This window comes from Budorcas taxicolor, chromosome 6 (genome assembly GCF_023091745.1).
Source record: "Budorcas taxicolor isolate Tak-1 chromosome 6, Takin1.1, whole genome shotgun sequence".
Lineage (NCBI taxonomy): Eukaryota > Metazoa > Chordata > Mammalia > Artiodactyla > Bovidae > Budorcas > Budorcas taxicolor.
The window spans coordinates 112,610,161-112,635,106 of record NC_068915.1 but is presented as its reverse complement, the minus strand read 5'-3'; the positions used below and the strand labels follow the sequence as shown (position 1 = coordinate 112,635,106).

The window sequence follows — 24,946 nt, the reverse complement described above, 5'->3', positions numbered from 1 at the left end:
CCCTTGGACAGAGGAGCCTGGCAGGCTACAGTCCATGGGGTCTCAAGGAGTGGGACGAGACTGAAAGACTGAACACACGGTGGTGAAGACATGTCACTTTTTTTTCACTTACAGGCACAAGGAATGCAGTATTCCCTAATTTCTGTCTTATACTGTGCGTTTAAAATTTTAATTTTTAGACAATCACCGAATGTCAACTTCATGTCCCGTGAGGCTGGCAACAGCCACTCAGATAGGTTTGGGGGCAGAGTGGGGTTGAAGTGGCCCAGTGAAATTCCTCCTTTGGTCTCAGATCTCTGGAGGGAGTCCTGGGGGTTGCATTGTTAACCAACAGGAGTTCAGGGAACCAGGCTCACCCCTGCCGGGGCTGCAACCCATTGTGGCAGGCAGGGGACAGGCCATTCCAGACACTTCTTTCCTGAGGAAACTGAAGGTCTGGGTTGGGGCTGGAGATCAGGTCTTTGAAATGCTTCTTCATCACAATGACCTTGACATAGCAATTCTTTTTTTTTTTTCTGGTAATGAACAACATACTGTAAAATGAAAATATCTCCTGCCATATCAATAAACAAGGAATGAAACAGCCATGAGCCATTGCTGGCCTCCAAAGGTGAATGAGGGCTCCCCAAACTGATTGTGATCCATGTGATCCAGTGGGTGTGGCGGCCCCCCCTCAGGCTTCCCCCAGCCCCATTTACTGAGGAGCTGGGAGAATGCAAGAAGCAAGGTGAATAAGGAAACAGGATTGGCCCCAGATAGCTGAGGTGCATATGAAAGAATGAATTCAGTGAGCACAAAGGCTTGCTTCTTCCCAGACATAGAAAGCCAAGTTCCTTAACTTGATACCTGATCTTTGATGTTCAGACTGCCTGTTCCCTTTGTTGCAAACTTGTATGTAACCTGACTTCCCCTCCTGCTTCCTGGGAGCAGTTTTCTCAGAGCTACTGAGATGCTGTCTTCCAGGTTCTGAGTCCTAAACTTGACCACCAAATAAAATAACTCTCTAATTTCTAATATTTTTTAGTGACAATTCATATAACAGGGCTTCCCAGGTGGCGCTAGTGGTAAAGAATCCACCTGCCAATGCAGGAGACAGACGAGACACAGGTTTGATCCCTAGGTGGGGAAGATCCCCTAGAGCTGTTCTTTTTTCAGTCTCTAAGCCATGTCTGATTCTTTGCGACTCTGTGAACTGCAGCACACCAGGCTTCCCTGTCCTTCACTATCTCCCTGAGTTTGCTCAGACTCGTGTCCATTGAGCGGGTGATGCCATCCAACCATCTCATCCTCCGTCACTCCCTTCTGCTCTTACCCTAGAGAAGGAAAAGGCAACCCACTCCAGTATTCTTGCCAGGATAATCCCATGGACAGAGGAGCCTGGTGGGCTACAATCCATGGGATCGCAACAGTCGGACACGACTGAGCAACACACATACACACACACAAACTGTCACAGGCTTGTTGTGCAAAGGAAAATGAAACAACACTTGGAGATCACGTCTCTGTCACACACACACACACACACACGCACACACGCACACACCTCTTGGAGATCACATCACGCACACACACACAACCTGTCCCAGGCTTGTTGTGCAAAGGAAAATGAAAGAGCACTTGGAGATCACGTCTCTCTCTGTCTCACACACACACACACGCACACACACACCACTTGGAGATCACATCATGCACACATACACAACCTGTCCCAGGCTTGTTGTGCAAAGGAAAATGAAAGAGCTCTTGGAGATCACGTCTCCCAGCGGGTGTCACGCAGGGGCGTTACTGAATAAAGAGTGCCTCCTGCGCGCGGGGCTGGGGCCGGCCGAGCTCCGGCGGGTGGCGCGCGCTAGGCGGCAGCAGCGGGCTGGGCTGGGGCGCGGTCGCGGCGCCGGCCCCTCTTGGCCGGGCGGGCGGGGCGGGGCGCCGCGTCGGCGCTCGGGGCGGCGGCAGCAGCGGCAGCCGAACGCAGCGGAGGGATGGCGGCGGCCGCAGGCGAGGCGCGCCGGGTGCTGGTGTACGGCGGCCGGGGCGCGCTGGGCTCGCGATGCGTGCAGGCCTTCCGGGCCCGCAACTGGGTAATTCGGCGGGCTGGCGCAGAGGAGCCTTCGGGCGCCGCGCTGGAGGGCGGGCTGGAAGGGAGCTGGGGGCCGCTGAACCCCCCGAGACGTGAGTGCTTGCAGGTGCACAGGTCTACACGTCTGCGTGCGCACCCGGGCCGAGGTGCAGGCCTTGCTCTGCCGGGAGGCTGGTGCAGCCGGGAGGCTGGTGCAGGGGGCTCTGCTCTCCGGCCTCTGCGGGGTCCGGAGTGTCGAGCATGATTCTAGACAGACCAGAACCGGAGGGAGAGGTCACGGAGGGAAGGATTTGAAATCACTGCCTTGTTCACGGCCATTGGGGTTACTAGCCCTGTGACCCTGAACTGACCGCTTCATGTTAGCGAGCCTCACTTTCCCCATCTGTAAAATGGGGGTACTGATTGTATTTATTTCTTAGAGGTGTTATGAGGATTAAATAATTGGTGTCATTACGCATAAGTTGTAAATTACCTGATGCTGGTAAAAGCTATTTAAACGTTAGCTACTATTGATATCAGTTCGGTTCAGTCGCTCAGTCGTGTCCAACTCTTTGCGACCCCATGAATCGCAGCATGCCAGGCCTCCCTGTCCATCACCAACTTCCGGAGTTCACTCAGATTCACGTCCATCGAGTCAGATATGTTATTGATATATACCTGCTCAGTTGCTTCAGTCGTGTCCGACTCTACGACCCCGTGGACTGAAGCCCGCCAGGCTCTTCTGTCCATGGAATTCTCCAGGCAAGAATACTGGAGTGGGTTGTCGTTTCCTTGTCCAGGAGATCTTCCTGACCCAGGGATCAAACCCGCATCTCTTGTATTGGCATGCGTGTTTTTTTTTTTTTTAAATCACTAGCGCCACGTGGGAAACCCCCTGTTGATATATACCCCTGTTCCATTAGCTTCCCTTGTATGTGATATTTTGAAAGCTTGCAAATGCCTTTTGTTTGGCAAAGACTACTTGGAGTACTTGGCATCATGGGTAGGAGGTGCACTTGTCACCGAGCCAGGGACCCTGCCCCCTGCCCCCAGCCTGCCCCGCGAATTCCAGGTGGAGACTCCGCCCACAGTGTCTTCAGTTGCAGCGGCTTCTTGCTCAGAGACGCCGCTGTAGCTCCGGGAGCTTTCCTGGGGGTTTACTTGCCTGCAGCAGCAGCCTGGGACCAGGGAGAAAGGCAGCCAGGGTTTTAATCTCATATTAGTATAGGAATATGCTTCGAAGGGTTCTGAATACCCACCGTTTACCTGTCTTGAGATGTCTTCCCAGATCTGCAGCGGGGGGTGGGGGGGGTGGGGTGGGGGGGGGGTGGGGGGGTGGGGGAGCGGTGAGTGGTAACCATGGAACATTTAAGGACTGCCAGCCCAGGGCCAGGCACTAAGCTCCTGCACATCAGAGCCCCTACATACTCATAGTTCTATTTAGTCTTTCCAGTAACGTTAATACAGAGTTAAAACATGTATATATAGAATCTAGAAAAATGGTACAGATTCCTGGAGATCAAACCAGTCAATCCTAAAGGAAATCAATCCTAATATTCATTGGATGGACTGATGCTGAAGCTGAAGCTGAAGCTCCAATACTGTGGCCACCTGATGTGAAGAGCTGACTCATTAGAAAAGACCCTGATGCTGGGAAAGACTGAGGGCAGCAGGAGAAGGGAGCGACAGAGGACTAGGTGGGCACGAGTTTGAGCAAGCTCCAAGAGTTGGTAAAGAACAGGGAAGCGTGGGGTGCCACAGTGCGTGGGGTTGCAAAGAGAAGGACACAACTGAGCAGCTGAACAAACCAACAGCTGATTCACGCTGTTGTGCAGCAGAAGCTAACACCACATTGTAAAGCGGTTATCCTCCAATTAAAAAAGAAATACAGGGCTCCTGTATCCATGTGTTACAGATGCAAGGGCTGTGCTTCCTCTCGGGGCGGGGTGGAAGGGGGTGTACGGTGGGTGTCCTTTCACATGGTGAATCTGGAGAGCTGACTTACCCGTGACTCTGTCTTTCCCTCCCTTCCTTCCTGGGAGCTCTGGGGGCTCTGGGATGAGCTATTTCTTTGTCTCAGTACCCTCCTCACTGTGACACAGAGCAGTGAGTGTTTTGAATGGATGCTCTGTTCTTCAGAGCTTGTGGGGGAGATGTGTATCTCTGGGGCCTTCTGACTGCAGGGCCCTGGAGCGTTCTGAGTCAGCACCGAGTGTCAGCAGCCGATATTGTTCAGTCGCTCAGTTGTGTCCGACTCTTTGGGACCCCATGGACTGCGGCATGCCAGGCTCCTCTGTCCTCCACTACGTCCCAGAGTTTGCTCAAACCCGTATCCATTGGGTCTGTGATGCCACTCGTCCACCGTAGCATCCTGCATTTCTTTTAATTCTCTCACTAACCCAGTTGATTACTGACAGCCCTCATTTTGCATGGGAGGAGCCTCTGCCGAGTGGGTGAATGAGAGAGTCGCTGTATGGCAGAACCAGGATTCAAACTCTGACCTGACATGCATGCCCACAGTCATCCTTTTGTGCTCTGGGACAGGGGTTGGAAAATTCCAGTTCTCCACTGGTTGGATCTTGCCTGGCACCTGTTATCACAGAGCCCAAGAGCTAAAAAGGAGTTCCCCATTTTTAATTGGTGAAAAGAAATCCAAAGAAGAGTAGCCACAGGTGAACATTATATAAAATTCATAATTCCTCGACTGATGTCTTCTCAGCACACAGCCAGGCTCTTTCATCGATTCCTGGGCTGTTTTCTGTGGCTGCTCTCTAGCTGTGATAGCAGAGTTGAGTAGTTGCAGCAGAGGTCGTATGGCCATCACAGCCTGAAAGACTTAGCCTCTGGCTCTTTAAGGAAAGGTTTGCAAATCCCTGGTCTCGGGCATCTCTGCACCAGAAGGGTTTGGCTTTCAGAGGTGAGAGTGGAAGGGGAACAGGTGTTTGGAGGTACAGTGGACTGGCCTGGGGATCAGGAAGGGGTATGCTGGCCAAAGCCGGAAAGCCTTGCAGGGGGTGCTAGAGGTCAATTGCTAGGTCCTTCCTCTAGTGGGTTTTTGCTTAAGCCTCTAACCTGTCTCCTCCCGCCTGAATCTGTCATGCCTGACTGCCTCTGGACCAAACGTGTTTTCTCCTCGCTCCAGTGGGTTGCCAGCATCGACGTGCAGGAGAACGAAGAGGCCAGTGCCAACGTCGTGGTTAAAACGACAGACTCGTTCACGGAGCAAGCCGACCAGGTGATTCCAGGGAAGCATTGCACGTGGGGTGGGGAGCCCTGGGGAGAGGGCTCCACGGGCGGAGTGTTCTCCTTCTTTCAGATGTTGTTTCCCTAATTATGAGAGCCATTGTGCTTGTGGAGGGAAATTTGGAAAAAGTGAGAAAAAATACAAAGACAAGTAGCCCATGATCCATGTCTAGTTAGCTCACTAGTTAGTTCACATTTTGGCCCATTTTCTTGTGCTTCCTCTGCATACTATAAGTCTTACAGGTTGAGATAAATTCATATTTTATAAGCTATGGTCAGCTTCTCTTTTTTCAACTTAACTTAGCTTGAATTCTTCCTCAGATCACTTAATAACACCTCGGTGTCAACTTGTAATTTTTCTTTGTATGGATTGGTCACAGTTTCTTTGGTTTGTCCTTGTACATTTAAAACTTTTTTGGCAATTTTTCTTTTTTTACTCTAACTTCTTTTACTTACTAATGTTAAGAATACTGTGGTGAACATCTTCATCTTCGTCTCTTATTTATTGAAGATACGTTCCAGAAAGCAGAGCTCCCCCTACCCAAAGCAAACATACTAACAAACTAGGTCATTTCCAATTATAAAGTGAAAGTGACAACGTTAGTCTCTGAGTCACGTCGGACTCTTTGCAACCCCGAGGACTGTTGTAGCCCACGAGGCTCTTCTGTTCATGGGATTCTCCAGGCAAGTATACTGGAGTGGCTAGCCATTCCCTTCTCCAGGGGAATCTTCTCGACCAGGCGTAATATAAAGAAGTCAGGCAAAACTCTACAGCTATATAGATAATTGTGAAATATCCCTCTTTCTCCCTGTGACTGTGCCCCCGAGGAGGAACTGTTGACAGTTCGTTGGATGTCTTGGTATAAGTATCTGAGATGCTCTTAAGCAGGTCTGCATTTCTGGAAGAGCCCTTCCCACCAGCTGCATGAAGGATGTGCTATCTGTGGTCTTCATGCCAACCCTGCAGCTCGCAGTCCAAGGAAGCCTCCTAATGATTCCTGTGCTTAATGCTCTTATTGGTTTTATTGGACTTAATAGGAAAACTCAGTATGGATTTGTTGTGTGTCAGACATCGTAAGAAGTGTCTTATTTGCAGTAGGCCGTTTAATCTCTTTAACACCCCCAAAGCCAAGTCTCATCTCCCTTTTAGAAATGGGTACGGAAGTTGCAGGTATTTGCTCAGACAGGTCATAGGTAGCAGACCCGGGGTTTGAACCTGGGCTCTGGTAGGGGGTGGTGCCTGTGCTCTTGACTGCACGTTAAGGTTGCTTCTCAGCAGAATAGCTTCGTGTGAATAAAGCGAGGAAAAGTGAAACCAGGCGCAAGGGAGGCCCTGGGCGTGGACAGCTGCAGCTCCTCCAGACGTGGTCCTCTGCGGCCAGTGTCCCTCCCGCTCCTTTAGCTGCAGCTTTCTGATGTCTGTGTCCCATTTCGAATGTGAAATTGTCCACAGCTGAGACTTGACTATACGGTGCATCTTTAGGACGAAGATTGGGGAAAGCTTAGCTTTTAACATCTTTAACCCCTCCTGCACCTTCTCATCCCCTAGTCGCTCAATCAGGAATTTCTGGACAAACAGCATGACATCCAGGTTTTGATTCTAAAGCTTTAGAAGAGGAAGTTCAACCTTAGGACATGCAAATTAGGGCTTCCCAGTGGCGCTAATGGGAAAGAACCCACCTGCCAGTGCAGGAGACTTGAGATGCATCTTCAGTCCCTGGGTGGGGAAGATTCGCTGGAGGAGGGCATGGCAACCCACTCCAGTGTTCTTGCCTAGAGAATCCCATGGACAGAGGAGCCTGGCGGGCTACAGTTCATAGGGTCACAATGTGTTGGACACAGCTGAGTGAGCACACACACAGGCATATTTAAATTGGCTCCCTTAGGCTGAAAATTCACTAGTGACAGAAGATGAAGAAGTGAGAAAAAAACTCAACCTATAGAAGACGGTTGGATAGGCAGAAGGAAGAATTTAAGGGCAAGGAATTTTAAAATGCCTCATTTAAATTTTATTATAAAAATAGAACACAGAGGTGGTAAAAAAAAAAAAAAAAAGACAAATCAAGCAGGAGCGTTGTTGCTGTGGGCTCCGTGCTTCCCTAAAAGGTAGAGCGCAGATTGTGTGCGGGTACAGAGGTCGGGGAGATGACGCAGCTTCTGGCGGATGAGATCTCGCTGTCGGCAATGCGATGTGGCTTAGAAATGAAGGCGAGGCAGCCAGGGAACCGGGGTAACAGGAGGAAGATCTCGCAAGCTGGACCAGGGTTACGTCAGGTACTTGCCAAGGGACTGTCAGGGATCTACTTAAATTGAAAGATTTTGGTATAGAACGTAGAGCAGAGGAAAGATTGGTTTCCATTGCCAAATCGATCTCTATGAAAGAATAATTTATTTATTTCTGGCCATGCCCCGTGGCCTGCAGGATCCTAGTTCGCAAACCAGGGAAGGAACTCATGCCCCCGGCAGTGGAAGGGTGGAGTCCTAACCATCGGACCTCCAGGCAGTTCCCCTGAAAGAGTGATTTGAGGCTCAGAAATTGTTAGGGAGAGCCGTCAGAGACTGAAATGTTACTGCTGGGAGAGTTCCACGCCTGTGTTAAGCTGCTTCTTTAGAAGCTTGATCTTAACAGAGCTGTTGACAGGCTATGATCCATTCAGCCATTCCAGGAAAATATGGAAAAGATTCATGGATGATGGCCAGGGTTGTGTGTCTACTCAGATTTTTGTTTTAATAAACTATAACAAAAGACATGTGTATGTTTTTAACACTTTAAACATTTTAATCAAATAGAAGTAGAGAATTAAAATGAACCCCCATGTATTCATTGCTTACCAACATTTTGCCATTAATTATTTTTTATTGCTTTTTTTTTTTAAAGGAAAAAATTTCTCTTTGGCTTTGGTTTTTTTTTGGAGTTACAGTTAATGGGGTGTTTGTATTGGAGGGAGAGTAGAATTGATTATTTCAGATTATAATTCTGTGATGGGCAAAGAAATTCTGGAAAGAAATAACCAGAAATCTAGCTATAGGCAGTGAAATCCCAGGCGATTTTTTTAAAAAATGTGGAACGCTTCATGAATTTGTTTGTGATTTTTTTTTTTTTAAACATTTCCTACTTTATTTATTGTTTTATCCCAGGAATGTGTACGTCTCCACCCTTTAGAATATTCAGAAGACTCTAGGTTGCTTTATGAAAATCACACTGAAATGCAGTCAGGCTTTACTGTCCAAAATGTTCATTGTAAATTGGTCCTGCCTCTGATTTTCAAAGTGTTAATTGCCAGGTACTGTAAACTGACTTACGAAAAAGTGAAAGCTCAGTGGAGGTGACTATAGCAACGTCAGGTGTCAGCCTGTCGAGGTTTACCTGACAATCTGTGCCTCTTTTCTGGCCCATCTGTTTCAGGTGACAGCTGAGGTGGGGAAACTCCTGGGTACGGAGAAGGTGGACGCGATCCTTTGCGTGGCTGGAGGATGGGCTGGGGGCAATGTCAAGTCCAAGTGTGAGTCCTTTTCTGAGTTAATCTTTCACCCGCTCTGCTGTTTGTCCAGGTGCACGGGCCGGGCCTGTGCTGTGTGCCAGGCTGGATGCTTTCCTCTCTGCTGCCCAGAACCCTTTTAGTTGCTCTAAGGTGGGGATCAACACCCCGTTTTACAGAGGAAGAAAAAACCTCCCATAAAGGAGGTCAGGGGGCTTCCCTGGTGGCTCAGCAGTCAAGAATCCACCTGCATTGCAGGAGCCACGGGAGGCTTGGGTTCCATCCCTGGGCCACAAAGATCCCCTGGAGAAGGGCATGGCAACCCACTCCAGCATGCCTGCCTGGAGAATCCCATGGACAGAGGAGCCTGGTGGGTACAGTCCATAGAGGGCAGAGTCAGACACGACTGAAGTGACTCAGCATGCATGGACGCTCAGAGGAGTTAGGGCAGAGGGGCCTTGAGATTAAAAAGGAGACAGGACGAAGTCAGCATGGTCCCCCCCGCAGTCTTTCAGGGCTCCTTACTGGCAACTGGGAAAGTGAATGGAATGGAGAGATCATTCAGAAGTTCACAACTGAGCTTTTGTTGAGGCTGTGAGTTTATTTGCTATTTTTTTATCATGAACATTTTCCAATATACAGAAAAGATGAAAGAACCGTTCAGTCCTTGTTAATGTTTGCCGTACTTGCATTCTCGTGCTTTCTCGCATGCGTGTCCTCTGTGTGTGTATTTTTGTTGCTGTTGTTAATCATTTGAAAGTGCTTTGACACTTGACTGTATTTCAGTATGTGTCTCCAAGGATTAGGCTGTTCTCTCACATTAGTGTAATGCCCTTCTCATACCTAAGAAAGTTACCAGTAATTCTGTAAGATTAATCGTATCAGCCCATGTTCCAATTACCTCAGTCTATTCCATAGCTGTTTTCCCTAGATTTATTCTAATCAGGGTTTATGTACTGCATTGTATTATTGTTTGAGTCTCTTAATCTAGAATCTTTTTTTCTTTCCTGTGATAGGCTTGGCAGGTCCAAGGCAGTTTCCATGTAGAATGTCCCCCACCCTGAATGTGTCAGACTGTTGCTTTAAGGTATCATTTACCTTGTTCCTCTGCCCCTGGTGTTTCCTGTGAACTGGAAGGTAGGTCTGGAGACTTGCTTAGATTCAGGTTAAATACTCTGGAGGTGAGGATGCTTCCTGAGTGATGTGGACCTCACTCTGCACCCCTATGAGTCCTCACCATATCCCACGGCCTGCTCTACCGTCCATCCAGTGTGATGCCAACTTTGATGCTGGCTCAGGCTTAAGGAGATAGATCTCAGTCGTAAAGTCCATTTTTCTATTTGCAATTAGTAAGTGACCCATGAGATGGTGCTTTGGCATCATGTATGAGTATCCTGTTCCCAAACACCTTGAGAAACCCCAATTCCCCAAAACTAGTGGTTGTAAACATCCATTGGTGATCTACCTGGGTCAGTCATTCCACTGGGGCTTGGAAAATGGTAGTTTTCCAGTTCCGTCATTCCTTCTACATTTATCAGCCAAAGTGATTTAGAAAGGAATTGATTTTCTGTGTGCACACGCGTGTGTGTGTGTGCGCAGTCATGTCCAACTCTTGGCGACCCCATTGACTGCAGCCCACCAGTCTCCTCTGTCCGTGGGCTTCTCCAGGCAAGAATACTGCATGGGTGTCCATTTCCTTTTCCTTCTCTGCGAACCACACCTAAATGTGAAATTGTCAGTTTGTCGGGGATCAGCTTGGCCGAGCACCTGATGGCCTCTTGCGTATTTGGGGAACAGGAAGTGATCATTGTGGGTCCACCCTTTTCCCCCTAGTTCTTCTTAACAGGGAAATGCAGTGCCTTGGTCATCACCCACTGCAGACCCTTCTTCTGTATCAGGGGGGGCTCTGTCTCAGGGTCATGGGGGCACTGGGTTCCGTGTCTCCTGTGAGCAGGGAAGGGGAGGGTCGTTCAGCTGGTGATGTGACCTCCCTTACCAGTTGCTCCTCCTCACGTCTCTGGCGAGGCCAGAGGGTTAAAACAAATGCGAGGTAGCTGCTATTTCAGCTTTCTTTTAAAGAGTCTTCAAAGTTGGCATTAAACTTTTAGCCATGAAACACTGTTAGTCCGTGAAAGCCCGCTTTATGTCGCCATAGTCTCTGAGATCTTTTATCACAGATAAAACTTGACTTAGACATATAGGTTCTAATTAAAGATCTGAAGTCTTTTATTTATGTTTGTAATTTTAAAAATTATTTTTTTGGCCACACCATGTGGCTTGCAGGGATCTTAGTTCCCCGACCAGTGATTGAACCCAGACCCTTGGCTGTGAGAGCATGGAGTTCTAACCACTGGACCACCAGGGAAGTCCCCTAATGCCATTTATAAAGCAGGGCAGTGTCTGAATTAAAGCCGGTCCCACCTGCCTGTCAACAGCCCTCGTTTGTTGGCTGATGTTTACCAGTTTGGCTTCCCTGGTGGCTCAGACGGTGAAGCATCTGCCTGCAATGCAGGAGACCTCGGTTTGATCCCTGGGTTGGGAAGATCCCCTGAAGAAGGAAATGGCACCCCACTCCAGTATTCTTGCCTGGAGAATCCCATGGACAGAGGAGCCAGGTGGGCTACTGTTCATGGGGTTGCAGAGTCAGACACGACTGAGCGACTAACACTAACCAGTTTACAGGTGAGGAGGCTGAGACTTGGCTGATCACATGGCCTGGACTTGAACCTGCATCTCTGAGCACAAGCCCTGGGCTGTGTGTGTGTGTGAGATCTCCCTGCAGACCCAGAGTGGCCATGGGGGTTTCCTGGAGTGGCAGGTGCTGGGGGTCAAGCTCACCCTTCAGTTTCTTCCCTGTGAATGCTGACCTCGTGTGTCTCTTTGCTCAGCGCTCTTTAAAAACTGTGACCTGATGTGGAAGCAGAGCGTGTGGACATCCACCATCTCCAGCCACCTGGCCACCAAGCACCTCAAGGAAGGAGGCCTCCTGACCTTGGCGGGGGCCAGGGCCGCCCTGGACGGGACGCCTGGTGAGCCTCCGTTTCCTCGTCTGTGAAATGGGAATGCTCACACTTGCTCGCTCGCTGGGGTGCTGAGCGCTTCCATGGGAGGGGGAATACTAGAGCCCTTTACCCTCCAGGGCTGTTTGCAGTTGGGTGGACCTTGTTTCCTGTTAGGCCCACATCTTCTTAGGGGCAGCACCCCTCGTCTTTTCACATGCATTGTCCTCACGGTTGTGCTGGCCAAGGACCACAATCCTCTGGCACCTGCTTGTCTCGTGTGTGTGTGTCTGGGACCCACCCCGGGACTCTCACCTCGTTAATATGGGCTTTTCCCTGGTGTCTCAGATGGTAGAGAATCCACCTGCAATGTAGGAGACCCAGGTTCAATCTCTGGATCAGGAAGATCCCCTGGCGAAGGGAACGGCAACCCACTCCAGTGTTCTTTCCTGGAGAATTCAGATAATACTGATTTGCTAAGTCACTTCAGTCGGGTCCAACTCTGTGTGACCCCATAGACGGCAGCCCACCAGGCTCCCCCGTCCCTGGGATCCTCCAGGCAAGAACACTCGAGTGGGTTGCCATTTCCTTCTCCAATGCATGAAAACGAAAGGTGAAAGTGAAGTCGTTCAGTCATATCCGACTTAGTGACCCCATGGACTGCAGCCTACCAGGCTCCTCCATCCGTGGGATTTTCCAGGCAAGAGTACTGGAGTGGGGTGCCGTTGCCTTCTCCGAATACTGAGTGACTGACACTTTTACTGAAGTGCGAGCAGGGGATGGTTAAGACTTCACCATCTGAATTTAGTGAGGGGTTGGGCACAGTTCACTCTCCCTTTGGATTGGGATAAAGGGATTTAAGCAGGGAGCGGGGAACATAGTTCAGGGAGCCAGAAACTGTCTCTACCACCTAAATTAAACTCTTGAAAAAAAGAGAGGGGGGAGTGTTTTAGGACCTCTTTAGTAAGTGGTGAAAGCTTGAGCATCTTTTTCAGTTTTCATGTAGTGAACTGAACTGTGAAGCTTTTACAAATTAATTTTTTTTTCCCACTCATTTTATTAGGTTTCACAGAGAAAATGATCTTATAAATCCATGATTCTTGCAGTAATTCACACTGTGTAAATGTTCAGTGGTACTCTGGCTGAGATCTGATTTTTGTTAAAATCGGAGACTCTAGAGAGTAAATATAGAAATGAGTAATAGCTTGACATTGAAAAGAGAAAACCCTAGGACTGAAACACTAATTTTTCTGAAGGACGAAACAGCTTTCTACCCTTGCTTTTGGTCTATTAGTATCATTCTTTGCTTATAGTTTCAGATACTGGTTAAGACTATAGGAGGATATGGAACTATACAGGTTGGTTTCGTATTGTGGTTTTGCCGTTTGGTCGCTGTGTGATATTTGGCTAATTACTTAACCTCTCTGAGCCTCAGTTTTGTCATTTGTATAATGAGAAGAAACAGTAATACCTCCTTTATATGGTGTTTGGGACTTGCAAACATATTAATGGATGTAAATGGTTTAAGACAGGTATTGCGGAGAGTCAGGAGTAAATGTGAACTGTTATTATTTACTCCAGGTTTCTTTTTGCTCAGTTACTCCTTCAGATGTTGATAAGTTTGTTCCTCTTTTAGCTCTTTAGTTAGATGTTGTTAAACTTATTTGAGTCATGAAATCTTTTCACTTTGATTTAGACTCCAGAAAAATCTGGGGAATTCTTTGAAAGCAGGCGATGAGCAGGCTTAATAGTCCTTGAAAACCCAAGAAGAGGTGTTCAAAAATGAAAAGTTTTTCATGTGGAAACACTGAGAAACCCCCCACTCCCCTCCTGTTTCCAAGGTTGTTTATTTGTGGACAGTCCACTGGAGGATAAACGGTATCCAAGAGATGGTGATCTCTCTCCTGTACCATATAAGGATCTGTGCTGTGTTTAGAAATCAGTCTTTCAGGACTACACTGATCTCTTTATACTTGTTTATCTTCTTGATGAAGAGCATTCTTTCCCCGTATTTTGCACTTGATCCTCACCGGCGTTGGACAGAATTCTGTAAAATTAAACCTTCAGGGCTGCTGGTTGCTGCTTGCTTGATTCTCTGCTCATCCGATTCCTTGCTTTGATGCTGTTTGAATGGGATGAAGAGAGGGTCCTGGGAGAAGAGAGAGTGCTGGGGACGGGCTGGTCGGATGAAATTCATGCGCTAGTTTGTTTAAAGCTGTTGGAATGGTGATTTTTCACTCATTTATTTGTTATAATATTTATTGGAGTACAGTTGCTTTAAAATGTGTTGGTTTCCACTGCACAGCAAAGTGAATCAGCTATACGTATACAGACATCTCCTCTCTTTTGGATTTTCTTCCCGTTTAGGTCACCATGGAACCCTGAGCTATACAGTGGGTTCCCTATTAGTTGTCTATTTTATACATAGTAGTGTATACACAGAGAAGGCAATGGCACCCCACTCCAGTACTCTTGCCTGGAAAATCCCATGGATGGAGGAGCCTGGTGGGCTGCAGTCCATGGGGTCGCACAGAGTCGGACAGGACTGAGCGACCTCACTTTCACTTTTCACTTTCATGCACTGGAGGAGGAAATGGCAACCCACTCCAGTGTTCTTGCCTGGAGAATCCCAGGGATGGGGGAGCCTGGTGGGTCTGTGGGGTCGCACAGAGTCGGACACGACTGAAGCGACTTAGCAGCGGCAGCAGTGTATATGCAATGTCAATCCCAGCCTCCCAACTCATCCCAACCCTTCCACAGGTTTATTTTAATCGCTACAGAGTTTGTTAGATCTTCATGCCATGGTCCGCCTTCTGCCCCTAATTAAGCCAAGAAAACCAGGCATGGTGAAATAGTCTTCTTGTGCTTCTAAATAACTTTTTGAGACCTTGACCCTCTTTTGCAATTTGAGTCACTGTGGAAGTGGTTCAGTGATTGGCTGCTCCGCTGGGCTGTGAGTCCCACCTCCCACCAGACTGGTGCCTCTTGAGCTGTTATACTTTAAACAGCCGACCTGCTGGGGTTTTTAGGAGCAGCCGACCTTTGGAAGTAGTGGTTTTCTGAAGGCGGAGGGGTGTTGGCAGCAATGAGCCGTTCTTTGTTGCTGTGATGGCTGCATTTAGCGCCCCTACAGCTGGGTGCTGTGGGGTGCTTCTGAGACGAGATAGACCTTGCCTGCCGTGTGTCTGTGGGACAGACAGAGCCCTGTCCTGAGAAGCTGTTGCATATAGACTGAGTAAGCAACAGGATCCTACTGCATCACACAGGGAACTAGTCAGTATCCTGTGATAAACCCTAATGGAAGAGGGTATTAAAAAAGAATGCATATATGTATGTGTGTGTGTGTGTGTATATAAATAAATAAATAAATATATATATATATATATATATATATATATATATATATATATATATATATGGGGCTTCCCTGGTGGCTCAGTTGGTAAAGAATCCACCTGCAATGCAGGAACCAATGGTACAAGCCTTGGGTTGGGAAGATCCATGGATAAGAGAATGGCAACCCACTCCACGATTCTTTCCTGGGAAATCACATGGACAGATGAGCCTGGTGGGCTACAGCCCGTGGGGTCACAGGAGTTGGCCATGACTTAGCGACTAAACCACCACCGTGCATGTGTGTGTGTGTGTATATGTGTGTGTGTGTATGTGTGTGTGTATATGTGTGTGTGTATATGTGTGTGTGTATTTGTAACTGAATCACTTTGCTGCACAGCGGAAACTAACACATTAGAAATCAACTATACTTCAGTTAAAAAAGAGAAAGACATGCCTTGCTTCTGTCAGCAAGCGTTCGCTGACTGGTGGGAGGAAAGGAAGGCTGATAGGAAGCAATTATACACACATGCTGCGATTGCTCAAAAAGTGTGGTTTATTTTTTAATTAATTTTTTTGGAGTATAGTTGATTTTCAATGTTGTGTTAGTTTCTGCTGTACAGGAAAGTGAATCGGTTATATATACACACACACATATAGCCACCGCTTTTCAGATTCTGTTCCCATTTAGGCCATTGCAGAGTAATGAGTCCGGTTCTCTGTGCTGCACAGGGGGTCCTTCTTCTCTATGGTATATATAGTAGTAGGTACGTGTCGATCCCAATCTCCCAGTGTATCCTGCCCCAGCTTCCCTCCCTTGGTAACCATAAGTTTGTTTTCTGCATCTGTGTCTATTTCTGTGTTGTAAATACGTTTCTTTGTACTGGGTTGGCCAAAAAGTTTGTTCAGGTTTTTCCATAACGTTTTACAGAAAAACCTGCGGGCCCTTTTTGGCCAACCCCGTACTTTTTTTAGATTCCATGTGTAAGCAGTCTCATATGATTGAAATGGTGTCCTTTAATGGGAGCTGGACTCCAGGGCACAGCACTTATATTAATATGATGGGCAACATGTGTGGAGGTCCTCCCCTGTTCTGAGCCTAGAATTGAGTACTTTATCCCCATTTTTACAGATGGGAAAACTGAGGGTTAGAAAGGTCTTGAGAACCTGCCCAGGATTCCTGTAGTGGCAAATGAGAAGGGCTGGGCTTTGAACCTGCACAGCCTGGCTCTAAAGCCTGTACTTCAAACTACTGCTTGATTTTGCCAACCCACAGGGCACCCAGTGGTGTGTGCTGGCTGCTCAAAGGCTTTTATAGATTCCAGGGTTCAGAACCCTTGCCTGGCTTTTCACCTCTCTGCTGGGCTCGGCACGAGTCTGTGTGTGAGCCTGGGCCTGTCCACGCCTCCGTTTCCTTTGCAGTAGAACTAGGATTAGCCTCGTGGCTTCTCTGATAACCATTAAGTGCCAGGTGAATAGTAGGTTATGTCCTTCCCAGTGTCCCTAGTTCTCTCTTCGCAGCCTCCTTGGAACCCTGGCATGCTGCCCTTTGGACATGCCAGTGGCGGCCGGTGGTCCCTGAAATGTTTTCTCCTCGTTTCCCAGGAATGATCGGCTATGGCATGGCCAAGGCCGCGGTTCACCAGCTCTGCCGGAGCCTGGCCGGGAAGAACAGCGGCCTGCCACCTGGTGCTGCGGCCGTCGCCCTGCTCCCGTAAGTGGCTGGGGGTCCCTCCACGCCTGACCCCTGCCGAGGGTTCACGTCGGTCCTGGAGTCACTCCACACCAGGGATGAGTGCGTGCTGTTACCTCGACCCCTGAGAGTCGCCAAAGGCCCTGATGACACTTGTTCGGCTTTTGGATTATCCTGGGCTTTCCCGGATGGTTGCTTAGCTGATGGGATGGGTCTTCCTGGCCTGCGTCTTCCTCATTTTCTGTCCTTCTGTCCCTCTTAATTAAGAAATAGTGGACACATTTAATTTTAATATCTGTAGCTCTGTCTTTCAAGTCATGTTAAGGTCAACGTGGAAGAAAGACTCCTGTTTGGTCTGTGGGTGTGGGAAGAGAATTTGGGGAACTCTGGGAGATGTTTCTGGAAGGATTTCTGGACCAAAGACCTTGTCTCTTGGCTTTAGTCCTGAAAGATGATGTCGGTGTGCTGGGGCACTGGACTGTCCTCTCACCTTTCATTTCTGAGATTCTGTGACGTGGTCCCAAGGCTATTATTTTGAGTGATTTCCCAGGCCTGAAAGTTCTGGGGAAAGTCATTCATCTCAGAATTCTGTATTCTGTTATTGAAAGTCATAAGATTACCTGGAAAACAGTATGCAATGAAGGATGAGGCTGTCTTTCCCCCATATTTAAAGAAATATTATTGTTACACTTAAAAAAAATCCTGAGAAATGAGTCTGCTGCATTTTAGGGAGGGAATGGAGACACAGGCAGAAAAAAAGTTTACTGCAGTAAAGACTATTTTAGAAAAAGGCAAAATGTGGCTCTTACCCAAAGCGCCTGCTGGCTCAGGGCTGGGCTAGGCTGTGGTCTCTGACCGGGGGGGCTTCCCGGCCTCGCTGGTGAGCTTTGAGTGGTCTGTTCACGTCGGCGCGGTCACCGTTGGTGCCGTCTCCCGGGAGTGGGGACACACACGTAACAGGCTTGTCTCTGCTCTGCAGGGTCACCCTGGACACCCCGGTGAACAGGAAGTCGATGCCCGAAGCCGACTTCAGCTCCTGGACGCCCTTGGAGTTCCTGGTCGAGTGAGTATCGCAGTCACGTCACTGACTCAGCAGCTCCCGCCTCCATACCTCCCTCTTGTGGGTGAAAGAACAGGCCCATGTTCTCCTGGCTTATCAGTCAACCCAGCTGCTCCAAGAGGTCCTGACCTCTAAGGGCGCCTCGCAACTCCGTGTGAACCTCGCAGGCTGGAAGGATTAATGGTGCCTCCCCCTCTACCAGGAGTGGTTCAGTTCCTCTAGGCCTCAGTCTGTCAGTCTGTACAATGGGGGTCCGTGATGACCTTCGGGAAGGTAAGCCGTCGTAGAGTGGGACAGGCTCTCAGGCCATGTCTGACCCACAGAAGTGCTGGGTGAGTCCGGCGCCTGGAACACTGGCTCTCTCTGTTAACAAGCACAGCTGCATGGAGTGAGCCACTGACCTGGGTGGGACCTCTGGGCCCACATGTCTGAATTAGTGCCGAGCCTCAGAAAAGCGTCCTTTGTCCCCCAGATCATATTCGGCCCCCAAGGCCCTTTGTGAATTTGAGTGGCTTTGGAAGGTCAGGAGAGGATGCGCTTTCTGCTTGCTTGTGTTCACTTGGATCTCAGTTCCCCCAGACCCCTCTGTTTAAGGGGGTGTTGAGCACATGTTCGCTGAGCACCCACTGAGGCTGGGGGCTGTGCTGGGCCTGGGGATGATGATGAAGGAGCAGGGACCACCTCACCCAGCAGAGTGAGTGGTGAGCCGCCTGGACGGCTGTGTTCATATGGGGTGTTTGTAGAGCTTGCAATGTGCTTCTGGGCTGTGTTCATATGGGATGTTTGTAGAGCTTGTGATGTGCTTCTGGGCTGAGGCTGCCTTTTATTTAGATGGAATCGGGAAATAGTTGGAACTTTTATGTTTGGACAAGCACTTACGTAGCACCTATGTGCCAAGCCACTTGACTTCATAACCCTGGTCTTATTAAATGCTTGTAGCAGGAGCTTCTTCACCCCATTGCAGTACTCTTGCCTGGACTGGAAGAGTCTGGTAGGCTGCAGTCCATGGGGTCGCTAAGAGTCGGACACAACTGAGCGACTTTACTTTGACTTTTCACTTTCATGCATTGGAGAAGGAAATGGCAACCCACTCCAGTGTTCTTGCCTGGAGGATCCCAGGGACGAGGGAGCTTGGTGGGCTGCCGTCCATGGGGTCGCACAGAGTCGGACACGACTAAAGCGACTTAGCAGCAGCAGTAGCAGCAGCAGCAGGGGCTTCTTACGTGGCTCGGTGGTAAGGAATCTGCCTGGCAGTGCAGGAGACTCAGGAGATGTGAGTTCGATCCCTGGGTCAGGAAGAGCCTCTGGAGGAAGGCGTGGCAACCCACTCCGGTACTCTTGCCTGGAGAACCCCATGGACAGAGGAGCCTGGCGGGCTACAGTCCACGGGGTCGCCAAGAGTCGGACACGACTGAGTGAGTGAACAGCAGCAGCAGCAGCTTGTCTGCACCTGCTCAGCCCCTGGTCGGTGGCAGCTCGAGTGACTGGACAGCTGAAGGCCAGCTCTGGTCCAGCAGGTTACTCACTGGCACCAAAGACCTCAGGAGCTCCTGAGGACTCTCCAATGAAGGAGGGGCCACAGTCCCACCTGTGGGATGGGGGACGTCAGAGGGGACAGTGTTCTCAACAGCAGGAGTTAATGCTTTAAAAATGACCAGGGGACTTCCCTGGCAGTCTAGTGGTTAAGACTATGTGTTCCCAATGCAGGGGACACAGGTTCAGTTCCTGATAGGGGTACTAAGATCCCGCATGCTGTATGGTGTGGCTGAATTAAAAATACAGAAATAAAAATTGTCAGCCTCTTGTTAAACCTTAATAATGCCTTGTACCCTTTTTCTTTCCTCGTTTTTTTTTTGTGTGTGTGTGACTGCTAGATTTTACTGAGATATAACTGACAAAAAATGATATAGATTGAAGGTATAGAGTTAGAGTTTTTATATTCGTATACCTTGTGAAAGGGCTTCCGTGGTGGTTTAGACAGTAAAGAATCTACCTGCAATTCGGGAGATCTGGGTTCCCTCCCTGGCTCAGGAAGATCCTCTGTTGAAGGGAATGGCAACCCACTCCAGTATTCTTGCCTAGAGAATTCCATGGACAGAGGAGCCTGGCAGGCTGTAGTCCATGGGGTCACAAAGAGTTGGACACGACTGAGTGACTGACACACACACACACACACTGAACCACAACCAACACCCAGGCAACCAACATCCTTCCCCACACAAAGCTGGTTATTAAATGCCCCATCCTGGCACCAAATGTGTTTTATTGCAGTAATGTGGTTTTTTTTAATACGTTTTTCCATTGCATGGCACAGCCGTGGATGTTCCATAAGTGTTTGTTAAGAAAATAATAATAATTTTTTCTCTTTCTTTTTTACTTTCTGGGAGGTAATATAACAAAGTATAAAGTATTCTCCCCAAGTCTCTCTCTTTTTTTTTCTAATTCTTTTTCCATTTATTCTGTTTTTTTTTTAAATTTAAATATATATTTTAAAAAAGTTTACAATGTTGTATTGGTTTCTGCCATAACAGCAATGCAGATTTTCCGCTCCCTCCCTCCCCTCCCCGCTTCCTATCCCTCCTGGTCATCACAGAATGCCAGACTGGTGCCCATGTCTCTTAGGATGGTCTCATGAAAATCTTTCTTTAATCACATAAAATCACTGTATTTCAACAATGCAGATTCCAGCAACACAGGAAAATAGCCAAGTGAATATCTTGCCAAATCCTAACCACTCAGGAACTGCAGTCAGTGAAGTCCTAGAATCGTTGGGGACCTGGATGTGTGTCCATGAGGCCTTGGAGGCTTTTTTACACCTGCTGCTTGGCCCTAATGTGAAGATAAGCCTGTGTCCAGATTTTTGCTTTTAGAATGTAAAGCTTTTCTTCTTTTTGTTCTAGAACCTTCCATGACTGGATCACAGAGAAGAATCGACCAAGCTCAGGAAGCCTAATCCAGGTGGTGACCACAGAGGGGAAGACGGAGCTTACCGCAGCATCTCTATAAGCTTCGTTTCACCATCTGTCAGAAAGGTCATCGGTCCATCCGTGCGGCCGAGTGTGGCCTTCGTTTTCTGTAATCCTGTTTGTGGGACGTGATTCTAAGTCCTGTTTTCCTCTCGCCTAATGTGCGTTTGTTCTAGGACAGTGTCCAAATTTGTGTGAAATGAAAGCATGTGAGGCTCACAGACAGCGCCGTGGGTCAGTGTTACCCACGAGATTTCGGGAGGTCTCGGGACGACCCCCTCTGCATCGGTGTCGTGTTGAATTGCCTTTGAGACTGTGTGTCTGAGTCCCTGACAGTGGCTGTCGACCGACTTGGTCAGAGATTTGTTGGGAACGGGGACATTTGGAGCCTGACTTGTTTCTGAATGTTGTGCCTGTATCACAGACGTAGTTTTCATAGCCTCGAATTCATCTGCCTTAAAACTCCTGCGGTAGAAGCGAAATCCTGTGGGCTCTGTCTGTCCTAATAAATGCACTTCCTTTGTGATATTGCCTTCTCTAATCAAAATGCATCTTATGAACGGTCATGGCTGACTGCACTAGAATCTTGGGCTGCCCGTGCTCTTTAGCCTGATGTTCTAGAAAGGGGGTTGGATTGAAACCCTGAAATAAGTGTTTTCAGCATGGCAACAGGCACGATTCCCTCGCGGGCGTACTGGAATCTGCAGGGTGGCCCGTGTGTTTAAAAGCAGGGCTCCGTGTGACTTCACACGGGCTGCTCCGACTGAGAACTGGTGGTGCAGTGCAACCCATTTTACAGGTGGTGAAACTGAGGCCCACAGCAGTGCCTTGTTATCCTCACGGTCAGTAAGTATCAGAGTGAGCCCAGAAGCCCAGTCACCAGATGGTTGCGGTTCACAAAGGGCTTTACCATGTTTTTCCTCTCCTTAATTCTTTCAAAGCCTTTTTTTTTCATTGAAGTAAAATTCATATAACATAAAATTGGCCATTTTAAAGTGAAAAATTTGGTGGCATTTACTATGTTCACAGTAGTCTGTTACCACCTCCTCTGTCTAGTTCCCAAACATGTTCATCATCCCCAAATCCAGCTCCTTAGCTGCTAAGCAGTCAGTCTTCTTCTTCCTGCCCCCAGCCCCTGGCAACCAACAGTCTGCTCTCTGACTCTGTGAATTTACCTGTTCCGCATGTTTCAGAATGTAAATACAGTCATGGACGGTGTAGACTTCTGTGTCTGACTGATTTTACTTCCCAGGTGGCTCAGTGGACGAAGAATCCTCCCGCCAGTGCCAGAAACGTGGGAGACATGGGTTGGATCCCTGTGTTGGAAGAGCCCCTGGAGGAGAAAATGGCAACCCACTCCAGTATTCTTGCCTGGGCAATTCCGTGGGCAGAGGAGCCTGGCGGGCTATACAGCCCATGGGGTCACACAGAGTCAGACATGACTGAGCACACACGTGTATTTTCCTTAGCGTGTTTTCAGGGTTCATCCACCACGTGTGCTTAGTCACACAGTCAAGTTCATGTCCTCGGGAGACGATTTTATGAGCCCAGTTCTTGCAAGAACCATACCCGTAGACCAACAAGCTGCCATAATTAGGATGAGATGAGGTCGTAGGGTGAAGCCCTCATGAATGGGATTAGTGTCCTTACGAGAGTCCTGGACACCTCGCTTCCCTCTGCTCTGATCTCCACCACGGGTGGACACAACGAGAAGCTGGCCGTTGCAGCTGAGAAGCGGGTCTATACCAGGACCCAGACATGCTGGCCACCTGCTCTCAGGCTTCCAGCTCCCAAAACCTCCAGAACACACATTTCTGTCATTTATAAGCCACTCCATCCAAGGTAGTTGATTACAGCTGCCCGAACTAAGACACTAGCAAAACAAAATGTGTGCAGAGAAGACAGAGATGACCAGCAACTGAGCTCTCTTAAGATTGGGAAGAAGAGAGAACTCGGCAAAGGACACTGGAAGGAACAACCAGTCGGCGGAATGTGCTGTCTTAGGAGTAAAGTGAAGAAGCATATTGAGGTGGAAAGAACGCACAGGCCAGATGCTGCTGAGAAGTTAAGGAAGACGACCGCTAGAAGCAGACCACTGGACTTGGTGGCAGGGAGATCCCGGATGACGCTGGCAAGTGCTTTCAGTGGAGCGGTGGGGGTCAGAGATTCGGGCAAGCTTCAGAGAGGCTTCCCTGTTGGCTCAGCCAATAAAGATCTGCCTGCAGCGCAGGAGACTTCGGTTCAGCCGCTGGGTCGGGAAGATCTGCTGGAGAAGGGAATGGCAACCCCCTCCAGGATTCTTGCCTGGAGAATCCCATGGACAGAGGAGCCTGGAGGGCTACAGTCCTTTGGGTCACAAAGAATCAGACGACTGGGCGACTGACTTCCACGTCGGAGAGCAGGGAAGAGAGGGAGTGAGTGTGTAGACACCTCTGTCTCAGCTCCCTTTTTTACGTTTGTTTAGTTTATGTTGAGCTGCGTTGGGTGTTCGTTGCAGCCTGCAGCGTCTGTCACTGTGGCGTGCGGGCTCTCTCGTTGCGGAGCACAGGCTCCAGTGCTCACGGGCTCAGCAGTTGTGGCGCTCGGGCTTAGCTGCCCCGTGGGATCTTACTCCCCCGACCGGGGAGCGAACCCACGTCCCCTGCATTGGCAGGTGGGGTTTTAACCACTGGACTGCCAGGGAAGCCCCATATCAGTTTAAGTATTTTGTTGGAGTCTCCTAGATGTTATTCTTTTTTAATTTAAATTAATTAATTATTTTAATTGGAGGCTAGTTACTTTACAATATTGTAGTGGTTTTTGCCATATATTGACATGAACCAGCCATGGGTGTACATGTGTTCCCCATCCAGAACCCCCCCTCCCTCCTCCCCCCGCTCATCCCATCCCTCAGGGTCATTCATCCCAGTGCACTAGCCCTGAGTGCTCTGTCTCATGCATTGAACCTGGACTGGTGATCTGTTTCACATATGGTAATATACATGTTTAAATACTATTCTCTCAAATCATCTCACCCTTGCTTTCTCCCACAGAGCCCCAAAATCTGTTCTTTATATCTGTGTCTCTTTTGCTGTCTCGCATATAGGGTCATCATTACCATATTTCTAAATTCTATACATATGTGTTAATATACTGTATTGGTGTTTTTCTTTCTGACTTACTTTGCTCTGTATAATAGGCTCTAGTTTCATCCACCTCATTAGAACTGATTCAAATGTATTCTTTTTAATGGCTGAGTATATTCCATTGTGTCTATGTACCACAGCTTTCTTATCCATTCATCTGCCGATGGACATCTAGGTTGCTTCCATGTCCTGGCTATTATAAACAGTGCTGCGATGAACATTGGGGTACACGTGTCTCTTTCAATTCTGGTTTCCTTGGTGTGTGTGCCCAGCAGTGGGATTGCTGGCTCGTATGTGAGTTCTATTTCTTGAACAGAATCTGGCAAAGTCAACCAGGCATTTGGCTCTGCTTTGCTCTCAGCTTTACTTTATGGCTAAAGTCTTTTCTGGAGAGCTAGGCTGAGACGTGTGATTTGCAGCCTGCTTGAGGGCATTTTCCGATTGCCTTCACCAGAGTGCACTTGAGGGTCCCTGGGCCCAGGTGCCCGTTTCCGGCCATGCTCCAGAGGAAGGCTTCTGCTTTGTCCCCGAAGGGCTCTCACCAGCTCAGAGGTCAGCATCCTGGCCGCTCCTCCTCACGTATCCTGAAGAGGGCCCACACCCAGGGGCGGTTTTCACAGGAGCCCGTCTTTCCCTCCTCAGGCCCTCACCCCAGGGTGAGGAAGACAAGGGACTCACCTGATGGGCGAGGCTGGGCATGCAGAGTGACCAGCCACCGTACGGACCAGAGCCCAGGGCCCCGCGTGGCGATTGGGCAATATGTGTCTCCCACCCCCTGCCCTCCCTCCCTGGCCCTCAAGGAGCTGACGTGCACCACCCTGGCCTTTCCCTCTCCTGGTGCCTGCTCCTGATGGTTGAGAAGGTAGAGGAGGCGGGGAGTGAACGCTCGATGCCCCTGAGCCCTGACACCATTGTTTGCCATCCTGTTTCTCCCCGTCCTCGGTGTCCTGGAGAAGGGAGCGCAACTCCCTCCAGTCTTCCTGCCTGGAGAA

At 48.9% G+C, this 24,946-nt stretch overlaps 1 protein-coding gene across 2 annotated transcripts; it reads left to right on the top strand.

The window, feature by feature from the left end:
- The first annotated feature begins 1,952 nt into the window (after positions 1-1,952).
- QDPR (quinoid dihydropteridine reductase) lies at positions 1,953-24,157 on the top strand. 2 transcript variants are annotated; one of them, XR_008199590.1, is made up of 8 exons: positions 1,953-2,078; positions 5,199-5,291; positions 8,706-8,802; positions 11,667-11,807; positions 16,716-16,824; positions 17,783-17,866; positions 20,764-21,675; positions 22,082-24,157. XR_008199590.1 is itself a non-coding variant. In XM_052641725.1 (7 exons), exons 1-7 carry the CDS (start codon positions 1,980-1,982, stop codon positions 20,867-20,869), a joined length of 729 nt encoding a protein of 242 aa, XP_052497685.1. In that variant the 5' UTR covers positions 1,953-1,979; the 3' UTR covers positions 20,870-24,157. The 2 variants fall into 2 exon arrangements, 1 of the variants encoding a protein (XP_052497685.1); XM_052641725.1 differs by having other exon boundaries at positions 20,764-24,157.
- Positions 24,158-24,946: the final 789 nt, after the last annotated feature.